Raw genomic sequence first — 11,330 nt, forward strand, 5'->3', positions numbered from 1 at the left:
AAATTCTGGACATAGAAAGTAATTTACTTCCCAAAATCTTACAATACAGATTACCTCGTACAGGAGAGCAGGAATAGGCAAAACTCTACATGGATGTTATCAGAATAAAAACAGTTTGACCAAAATTGAGGCAACTTTCACAAAACAATAGCACTTGATAATATATGAAGAATAAAATCACACACACATTTAAGTAAGTATTTCCATGTCAGTGAACTTTTTTTCTTTCAATTTTCTGCCTTACAACTTTGAATCCTGTTTTCAGTAATAGTCCCATCTTTACACACTCTCTCAGGGTGACCATCAGGACTTTTAAGTACCAATATTTTTCACGTACCAATGTTGTTCAGCCCCAATTCTGATTGCTCAGTTTAGTCCTCTGAGTTCCAAGCTACTGAACCTTAGGTATCAAAATCCTAAAGGGTGAAAAACAAAATCACCCTATCCTCAAACCTTCCTGCTCTATCTCGACATCCACAACACCCAATTTTCCCACTTTCAGTCAAAAGCACCACAATTACACTGTCACTCAAGATGGTAGGCTAACCCTCACGAAGTCCTAAGCTGTCTATTCTGTTTTTTTTTTTTTTTTGCTTTCTTCTTTATTGAATTAACATTGATTTACAACACTCTACATGATATAGGGGAGTAAGTTCACACCTCCTCAGATGTATGTCACCACACCACCCTACCATCCAAGCACCCATAGTCCTTACCATAGATGCGCTGTCCTTGTATCCCCAATCCTATCATCCTAATAGTGCCAATTCTGCTGTCATGCTTCTAGGGTTTATTTTGCTTTTAGTTTGTGAGTTCTTCTGTTTGTGTGTGCGTGTGTGTGTGTTTTCTCTATATTCCACATATGAGTGAAATCATTCAGTATTTATCTTTCTCCTTCTTACTAATTTCATGATCTCCTCCAACACCAAACACATTGTTGCAAAAGGAAAGAGTTCATATTTTTAAAAGCTAACTAGTGTTCCATTGTGTGTGAGTGCGCACACCTTAATCCAATGTGCACATCTTAATCCAATGGGCATTTAGATTGTAAATAATGCTACACTGTTTAAATAGTACTGCAAAGAACATAGGAGTGCATATATTCTTTAGAATTGGTGATTTTGTAGATACCTAGGAGTGGAATTGCAGGATCATATGGTAGATCTATTTTTAATATTTTGAGGAAACTCATACTATTATCCATAAGGGTTGGACCAATCTACATTCTCACAAGGTTTCCTTTTTCTCTACATCCTTGCCAACATTTGTTGTTTGTGTTTTTTTTAGATTTGGACCATTCTCACAGGAGTGAGGTGGTAGCTAACTGGATGGAAGAAAACATTTGCACATCATATGACTAGGAACTAGTATCAAAGATCTATAGAGGGCTCACACAATGCAATAAAAGGATAACGAAGACCCCAATTTAAAAAAAAATGGACAGGGCCTCCCCAGTGCAGCAGTTGAGCACTGGGTTGAGAAGCTGCCCGCAGCCTCTGCAGTGCCGGTTCAATCCCCGGCAACCAGCAAGGGTCCCACATGGCGTGCAGACCTCTCCTGCCATCCGCTGCTCCCCTCAGCAGTGTACTTTGTCAGTCTCCCTGTTCTGTTCTCCGCTCTGGCTCTGGTGAATTCTCTCACCCTCCCGCACTTCTGACTGTACCCAGTGCTTGTATAAATAAATAAATAAATCTTTTTATTTAAATAAATAAAAATAAATAAATAATAAAAATTTTAAAAAACGGACAACGGGCACATGAAAAAATGTTCAACATCACTTATTATGAAGGAAATGCAAATCAAAACCACTATGAGATACCAACACACACCTGTGCCATTGGCCCTTATCAAGGTTCTTACTCTTAAATCATGCCTCAATGCCATCCTTTCCCCCATCTCTTTTATCAGTACATTTGTCTGACTTGCATTATCTCTGGCTCAGAATAACAGAAGAGCATTTTGTCTCCAATTTTCTCCCTTGTTTCCCTCTAGTCTATTCTCTACTCATCAATGAGTGTTTTAGAACACAAGTCAGATGATACCTGGACTGTTTAAAATGCTCCAGTGTCAAGGGTGGGGGAGAGAGGAGGGATTGGGGCCAAAATAAGGGGGTACAATTGTATGGGGAATATAACCAAGATGAAAATGCATACATTGTAAAAAAATGAAAAATGTAAGAAATACATAAGAAATTAAAAATTTTTTAAATTAAAAATATTAAAAAATTAAAAATAAAATGCTCCAGTGGATTCACTCTTTGTTTTTTAATTAATTTATTTATTTATTTATTTATTTTAGGGATTTTATTTTATTTTATTTTTTTAAATAAATTTTATTTTTATATTCCCCATACAATTGCAACCCCCTTATTTTGACAAAATGGATTCACTCTTTGAATGCATTCTGCTGCTACTGCCAGTTTATCACTGTTTCTCCCTCTCTCTCTCTCTCTCTCTCTCTCTCTCTCTCTCTCTCTCTCTCTTTCATACACACACACACACACACACACAAACACACCCTGCCAAATTCATGTCACAACTAGGACTATACCACACTCTTTCAAAACTGGCAAATTTGCTTTTCTCTGCTTGAATGATTCCACTCTCTGCATGACTGACCACTGGTCAATATTTTAGACTTAACATCCAATTTCTGGGACATCTTCCTGACCACACCACCAAAAAAGAGTCCCTTCTAGTTCTCTGTGAATATTATATAGTTAACTTCTTTAAAGATACCTAATAGTATTTATAATCAGATAAACTTTATTGACACATTTGTTGACAATCTTTCTGCCCTCAGATACAAAGTGCACGGAGCAGATCTACACTTGAATATATAGTGCTTCAGAACTCTGTAAATATTTGTTGAATATTGCTGATTATTCCATGTACAGGTCACACAGAACACAGTAAAGAGAATGCAGACTCACATCTGAATCCTGGCTCTATCGCTTACTGTCTCTATGGTCTTGGACATATTACACAAATTCTCTTTGTCATAATGTCTGAACCTGTAAAATGAGTGATTGTGAAATTCATGATTTCACAGATATAAATTACATAGAACAATACCTGGAACATTAAAAAAAAAACTCAATAAAGTTTTGCTGCTGTTTATACATTAACTTGTTCTCCAAATATTCACTGAGAGCTTACCCTAGGCAGTGCTTGTTGGGAGAGTCTGTCAGTCAATCAAATTCTTTGCCTTTTCTCAACTTAAAATCCAGTTTTAAAAAATGGCAAGGACACAAAGAAATGAACACAAAGAAGTTATTATTTTCCTATGAAATGAAAAAACTAAAGACCTGTATTAGTTTACTTGGACTACTCTAACAAATCACCTCTAACTGAGTGATTTATACCACAAAATTAATTCTCACACAGTTCTGAAAACTAGAAGTCTAATATCAAGGCACTGGCAGCATTGATTTCTTGAGAGGGCTCTCCGTTTCTCAGATTCTGATGGTTTTCTGGAAGTCTTTGACTTTCCTTGACTTGGAGAAGCATCTCAATGTCTGTCTTATCTCCACATGGCACTCCCCATGTCATGTATGAGTTCAAATTACCCCCTTATATAAAAACATAAGTCACATGAGAATAGGGAACCCCCCTACTCCCATATGACCTTACCTTAACTTAGTCAATTGCATCTGTGTGGTAATAACCACATCCAGGGACAAGATTTTGTTAAACAGATCTTAGAGTCTGATCTGTGTGATAGCAAGACAATGTCTTCAATTATGTAAGAACAATCCCTGCCACTCTGAATTCAACTATTCACTAAGGGCAGTAAGATAGCTCTGAAAAGATATATGGAATATTTTTTTTAAATTTTAAACTCATGCAATTAAGACACATTTGAATGTGATGAGTATAAATAGCTTAGTAATAGTATGTGATCAGGTGCTTCTTTTAATTTCTAGATAACACATATCTGATAGTCAAATACACATTATTCTAAATACACATTATTCTAAAACAAACAAAATGAAATGTATCCATACAAAATATGTATTTAAAAGTTGCTGGATGACTTGATAAATCTGATACACTGTGATTAACTGGATTTTTTCAAAAAAGTTTTACTGTATGCAGTATTCTATGGGCAACTACTCAAGCTTTTCATTTTCTCTTTAAAATCATCTTGCAGAATTAGCAACCCGAATGTAAAATCTGGGGCAAATGCAAAGTTGCTTGGGAGAGAAAAGTGTGAAATAAAGGTCATCTAGGAGATAACCAGAGCAGCGGAATGAAGGCATTGGAAGAAGACTGAGGTTTTGCAAACCAAAATTCATGCAAAAATAATAACCAAAAGATGAGAAGTACTTCTCCAATTGTGTTTTTCAATCTGATGTTCTACTTGGGAGAGTGGTTTGAATGAAATATGAATTAGACAATAAAAACCTCTCATTTGTTTCTTTCACTTTTAGATCGAACTAATGGGCCATCCTTTAGTGACTGGTATAGTCACTCCTAAAAAATAGCACATAGATTCTCTTAGAAATTGTGTTCTGTGAATGCCATTCCCATTTTGATGCCCACAGCTATTTACTCTTTGTAACCCTCAACTTCCAACAGTTGTGGAGAAGAGAAAAACACCATGAAAGGGGGCAAAAAGACAGCTGGTTTTAGTGGAAAGAACACTAGATCTGGGATCCCAACCCAGGCATATAGCAGCTCAGTGACTCAGTTAAAATTTTAGGACTTTGTGAGCCACTTGATAAATACAGCCATCATTAAAAGTTAAGTAAAATAAACTTAAATTTAAATAAGTCATATAAAAAAAGTACAAGATATTTAAAACATCCCTTACTAATAATTTTAATGATTTACTTTTTGCTACTAAGTTTATGTCTTTCATCTGTATGATAGAAATACCAAGTTATGGTGAAATTAAAATTGGTCAAAGTGTGGGCATTTGTCTAGACTTAATAAAGTGATATTTTTAATTGTATTGTTTTTAGTGAGGTAACAATGATTTAAAACACTATATATGGGGCCTCCCCTGGTGGCGCAGCGGTTGAGTGCTGGGCTGCAGTGCTGGTTCGATCCCTGGCCACCGGCGAGGGTCCCACATGGCCTGCAGACCTCTCCTGCCGCCCGCTGTTCCCCTCAGCAGTGTACTTCTTCGTCAGTCTGCCTGCTCTGCTCCCCGCTCTGGCTCTGGTGAATTCTCTCACCCTCCCGCACTTGTGACTGTACCCAGTGCTTGTATAAATAAATAAATAAATAAATAAATAAATAAATAAATAAATAAATAAATCTAAAAAAATAAATAAAAACACTGTATATGATTTAGGGGTATAGGTTCACACCTCTTCAGATGTATGTTACCATAGTACACCCACCACCAAGGCAACCATACTATTCTACCATAGCCCACTGAAACCTAAGAGTATGTCACTTCTATAGCCATAACACTGTCAATAGCACACACACACACACACAAACTGAAGAAATAATTTTCCAGTATTTAAGAACTATTAGCCAGTTCAGCAAAAAATCTATCCACATGGATATCCAATGGAGTGAAGTTGCAAAACTATTTTCCTTATTTTGCTTTGCTATAGTCCTCAAAGTGAAAAGAAATATTAGTCAGCATTCAAGTCAGACGTACAGAGCCAAGAATTTATCAAATTTAACAAAAGGATTCTGCCAGAATTAACTGGACATATAGAATTCACAATAAAGAGCACTACATATTTCATTATTAGTCAAGTAAGTGCTATATCCCTTTTATACATAATATTCATAACGTATGACATAATGTAACATAAGATACACATGCACATTTTGCTTGAGATACATTTATTAATCATTCATTCACCCCATTGTCTTCACCATCCAAAAACTATTGATTTGGAAAAGTTGTTGAACTCTATATGTATCACCTTCTTCATCTGCAAACTAATGAAACGGATGCCTTCCTCAGAGGGTAATATTTATGAGTGAATTAAAATAACATTTATGCAAGAACCCTGCATGGAATGAATTTACCATAGTACATTCAATAAATATGATTCAGTTCCTAATACATGCTCTCCTAGGGATTTTCATGTTTTGTAAACATAGAATAACGCTTGACCCTTACCCTCAGGTTGCTTACAGTCTAGTGATGAGAGACATGTAGATAACAAAATAATTTAAAAGACTGAATGGTGTTCTCACAGAGGAAAAGGCAAATTGCTATGAGATTAAAGGAAAATAAGACATATTTTATCCGGAGAACCAGGGAAAATTTCATAGGAGAGGTTGAATTTTGAGAAAAGCTTTGAAAAGCAAGTTGCATTTGTATCAATTGAGAAGGTGTATGTGGGAAACAGGCATTCCAGGCTAAGAGGTAAAACACCAAAAACATCAATATCTCAAATACCACCATACCAACTAAGGAAATCACACTTGTTTTGATAAATTCCCTGCACCAAAAACCCTTTCCTGATGTTTCCTTGTAAAACAGAAAGAAATATGCCATTAAAGATTACACAATCCTGTCAGCCTATCTACATTCTTGCATATTCAAGGGGCTTTTAAAAAACTATTCAGTTTTTTCAACTTACAATTCAAGTCCATTTCTATTAACCAAAAAGTGTGAATTATCAAAGTGTGATAATTCAGTGTGAATTATCCTTTTGCCTTCTTTCCTGATCATGAATGAAAGAAAACATTCATGCTCAAGTAAATTTTTTATAATATTTTCAAGAAAACGCTATAAAATATGTCCTATTTAACAGGATGCAAGGATTGCCCCATAGATTCAAACAAAGTAGCCAATGATTTCCAATCAATAAATACATAAATTATGCATAGTTTAGGTAAACAATGAAGAGCACATTTAAAGAGAGGGCTTTATGGGAGGGTGGAACACTGAGGCCAGAGAAAAGTGAAGAGTTTTAAAACATTCAAAGGGACAAAGACTAACTATTAAAGAAAAAAAAGCATTATTTTATTTCTCGGTTAATGCTTGCAAAGTCGACGTTACTCAGTAAAGTTCACTGAAAAGCTTTTTCCCTCTGCATATCAAAATATGCTGGTTAATGTATGTGACTTCAGAAAACAAGCAATATTTCGAAGAAAGCCTGGCAGCGCTTCTACAGAATGTGGCTTAAGTGTAATGAAAGGGAGCTGTCTATTAATCTTTCACACACAAAAGTCTGACACAAAGGGTCTGCGGCCTTGACCTCAAGCGACTACAGAATAGACCACAGGGCCAGACCAGGTCCCCATAGGACATATGTTAGGAAGAGCCTTCCTTCCACTCTGAAAGGTCTTTTAGTTGCCACACTCATCTGGAAAGTACCATTACCTGCACTCCCTGGGCAAGACACCTTACCCAGAGCCCTGCACTCGGCTGTCTCCCTGACGACAGCTGTCAGTCTGTCGCTGCCTCCACAAGCAACACAGCGACAGTCTAAAGCAACACTGGAAGGGGTAGGGCTAAAATACTCCTTCAAAGCACCGTCAGCCCTCCTTCCTGAAGATGCCAGACCCCTCAACCACCACTTTAAACCTGCTGAAGGTAAGCGCCAGCTCACTCGCAACGCAGAGTACACGCTCCTCGCTCTCCTTAAAACGCAGGCATTCCCAAGCCCCTTCCAATTAAACAACGTTACTCGAAATCATCCCAAGAAGAAAGAGCCCAAAGTCCCAGTGAAACTTCAGCACAAACGCGGAAGGTGCTAAAGCCAGCTGTCCAACCCAGGGGCGGGGAAATCGCTCACTCCCCGGGCGCCTGGGCGACCGACACTGACCCCCCGATTTCTCCCCGCGGGGGCGCGGCGAACCCCAGCGCGCGGAGCCGAGAGGAGACTGCGCCTCCCGCAGCGCAGGGGCGCCGGGGTGAGCGCCGGCGTCGCCAGGGCAGCCAGAGCAGGGGCGGCGGGGAGTGTGGGCGGCCGGCGGGAGCGCCGGGTTCGCCCACCCACTCCGCGCCCTGAGCTGCGGTCCCCGGAGCGAGCCCGAGAGGCCGGTCCCGGGGCAGGGGGCCGGTCCCGGGACCGGGGCGCGCGGGGCACTCACCAGCTGCAGCGCGCAGAGGCAGATGAGCGAGCAGCGCCCGGTGCAGCAGCCCATGATGCCGGCGGCGTCCGAGCCGTGCTGGCCGGGAGAGATGTGTGTCCGCCCGTGCGCTGCCTCCGACTCCCCAGCAGTCCCCGCTCGGCGCTCGCCCGGCGCGGCGCAGGCTCGTGTGCCCTGCGGCCGCCGCCTGCAGTTCTCGGGGTCTGGGCTGGAGCACAGCCTTTGTTAGTTTCCCGGGCGGGCCGAGGTCAGTACCGCGAGCACGACCCGAGCGTCTGGCGGGGGTCCCTGCCTCCCAGTGTGCGGGTCTGCTTCTCGGGGAGGGGGGGCCCGGCAGGAGGGGCGGGGGGCGGAAGGGAGGCTACAGATGGTGAGTGGGTGGAAGTCAGTTTAGGGGAGGGGAGTATGTAGGAGGTGGGCGTCTGAAAAGTGGAGTGGGGTGTGTGTGTGTGTGTGTGCGTGTGTGTGTGTGTGCGCGCGCGCGCGTTTGTGTGTGTGCGCGTGTTTTGAGAGGGAGATGAATGAAAGGGAGTGCCACTGAGGAGGCTCAGCCTGTCTCGTTAGGAGTCTTTGGAGAGGGGAAGAGGAGAGAGCGAAAGAGAATGAATATGAATGAGCGTGAATTAGGGCGCCTGGAGGGATGGAGGCCCTCGGCGGTGGCCGGTGTAACTGGGGACAGCCCGGCTGGGCTTTCTCTTTGGGGGTTGTGCTGGGGGGTGGGGGGTGTAGGGGCCGGAGGGTGGTCGTAGCGGGAGGGGAACGGGTTTTGCTGAGCTGCCCCGGAGGTGGAAAGGGTGGGGGGTTGAGCGGCTTGGTGTCCGGAAAGATGGGCCCGGAGGCGAGAAGCCGGGGCGGGCTGAGCGCCAGGCTGAGCTCCGAGAAACCCCCGACGCAGGCGGACAGAGAGGCGGCTCGCCGGGGCTGGACTGGAGAGCCAGCTTCGCCCGGCGCTGGGCATTCTGCTCTGGGGTTTCGGGACTAGGGTTGCTCCTGCCTGCCGCAGCCGGATGCCCGGAGGGAGCCCCTGCTGGAGTCTGGGAGCGAAAGTTAGGCAGAGTTGGTTTGGGAAGCCGAGGTGCAGCGAAGAGATGCGCCTGCCCGGAGCGCCGAAATAAGCCGGGACGTGGCGGCGTAGAGACCTGGTGTAAAATTCACAGCTGAAAGTCTCTTTGAAATTGTCGCCAGGCCTGAGACACGCGAAGGCGAGGAAGAAGAGGATGCATGGCTTTTTTTTTTTTTTTCCCTAGAAATGGAGAATGTTTCCGGAATGAGGATGGGTGTAATTTCATCCCAGAGAGAATTAAATTGTTTAAGAAGGGTTTGGAGATAAGACCTGGTCCTGGGTAGTTAAGATAGTTAAGTTAGTCCCGGACGCGCTCTCCAGGAATCCCAAGGAGACCCTCTTGCTCTTTCTTACCTAATAGAATAGAGCGGAGCAGTACTGCAGGGGATTACATTTCATCAGGGCGCAATGTCAAATTTCACGGTAGTAGTTGCACCTGGCAGAAATATGCAAGTAGCGCAAGAGCATGCTAGAAAAGCAGGGAACAGCCTGGTCAATTGTCTCCGTGGAGACTCTCCAGGACTTGGCATAGAAACCCGTTTCTAACCCGCTGCTGCCCTCCTGGGTCCTTAGTTGTAGGTTAGTAAGAAAAGGTGAGAGATTATTGCATTTTTTAAACATTTGCACCACACGCAGAAACTGCTCAGGTCATTCCCTCAGGCACTAAAGGGAGTTCTCTTTTTATTTGTTTTGCAATTAACTGGGTCTTTCTGAACTGTTCCTTGAGGACTTGTGTTCAAAACTTAAAACAGTTACAGTTCTCAGGAAAACTTGAAATCCTATAGGATCACGTGAATAACCTCAGGATTTGAGTCAATAAAAAGTCCAAGAACATCCATTGTTTGGTTCCACCTCTGACCATTACTTTGAAGAAGGAAAAATGGAATCAAATGCCTTTTTTTTTTAATCCAACCTTTTGACCCTTTACCCCAAGGTGTGTCAGAGATCAAGGGTTATGAGGAAGGTCATACTTTTCTGAACAGTAAACATTAAAGGTCATCATTCATGATGGATGGAAGCAATAGGGAAAACTTAGACTCTGACAAATAATTTGCCATATTATAAAGAAGACACTGTCGGAGTGTCAGACCTCTTCCCCTCTGAAAGCCGAAGAAGGCAACTGAAGAAGGAGAGAACATGAACATGTTCATCTACAGAGCTTCCAGAAATTACTGTAGCCTCTTTATCTCCAGAGATTATGATGAATGGTGTTAATAAACATAATGAATCTCCTTTCCCTCCAAATTACATGTTTACCCCAATGTACTTTTTCATGATTTTATTTGCTCAGGAAGTACCAAATTTGCAGCGATCATGCACTGGATCCTTGCCAGACCCCAGTGTGAGTGCTTTAGGATCTTCACTTATTTACTCCCCACAGCAGCCTATATGAGGTGGGTGCCTTCCACATGGCCAGTGAAAAGATATGGAAATTGAAACAGGAAGTTCCCCGACTACTAAATGGATAAAGAGAAATGGAAATCCAAGAACTCAAACTCTAGAGCTCCTTGGTTTACACAGTCACCATACTGCTCCTGAAATTTAGGAGACAACACTTTCCTACAGTGGAACTCTCTGCATTCTGGGAAGTAGGCATAATAATTTGCATTAATCCCAGCTCATGTAGTATGATTTCAAGGGGACCCAGAAGGTCCAACGTGTCCCTTTCCTTTACCTACTACCCCCTCTACTGATAGATCCAGATTGGAATTCCTTGCATTTAAGACAAGTTAATTTAAGACTGCTAGTAATGCCTATGGCTTTCAAAGAGAGGGAGAGGAGTGTAGCAAAGGTATCACAATGCCAGCAGCAAGTCTAGAAATTGTGTGATGCTACCTTTAGTTCTCTGTGCAGTCTCTTAGTCTCAAATTTCTAAGTAGAACTGTATCCTGAGTTTGGACTCTCTCCCCAACCCACTTCCTTCTTTGTTTCCTTCTTTTCTCCATCCTGCCCTCAAACATTTGTCATATGCTTAATTAATTAATTGCTTGTTATATCAAGCATATGCTGTCCCTAAGTTTGTCAAGGGAAATGCTAGTACTCACTTCCCTTCCCTGTAGGGCTTGGAGGTGGCAAAAGAAAGCAGATGCACCAGCGGAGTGGAAACCACTCTGAAAGAGGTTGGTACCAAGTGCTGTTACTGACTTTTCTTCCTGTAAGGATATGAAATCAAATTAGTTGAAGAGGAGAGTAGAAAAGAACTGACCAAAGGCAAGGGTGAAGAAGCAAGAGGAGTTTGAAAAGTCAAC

General features: G+C 42.1%; 1 protein-coding gene across 4 annotated transcripts in view; it reads right to left on the reverse strand.

Annotated features, from left to right (window-relative positions):
* Positions 1-8,544, reverse strand: part of NKAIN3 (sodium/potassium transporting ATPase interacting 3) — a 749,694-nt gene extending 741,150 nt beyond the window's left edge. The window contains exon 1 of one of the 4 annotated variants that reach the window (XM_054692230.1): positions 8,019-8,523. In XM_054692230.1, the coding sequence (XP_054548205.1) occupies positions 8,019-8,072 (54 nt within the window). In that variant the 5' untranslated portion in view covers positions 8,073-8,523. Of the gene's footprint in view, positions 1-8,018 lie in introns of all 4 variants that reach the window. The other 3 variants (XM_054692226.1, XM_054692229.1, XM_054692227.1) reach the window with 3 other exon arrangements.
* Positions 8,545-11,330: the final 2,786 nt, after the last annotated feature.

This window comes from Talpa occidentalis, unplaced genomic scaffold (genome assembly GCF_014898055.3).
Source record: "Talpa occidentalis isolate TD23 unplaced genomic scaffold, MPIMG_talOcc4v2.1, whole genome shotgun sequence".
NCBI classification, from domain to species: Eukaryota; Metazoa; Chordata; class Mammalia; order Eulipotyphla; family Talpidae; genus Talpa; species Talpa occidentalis.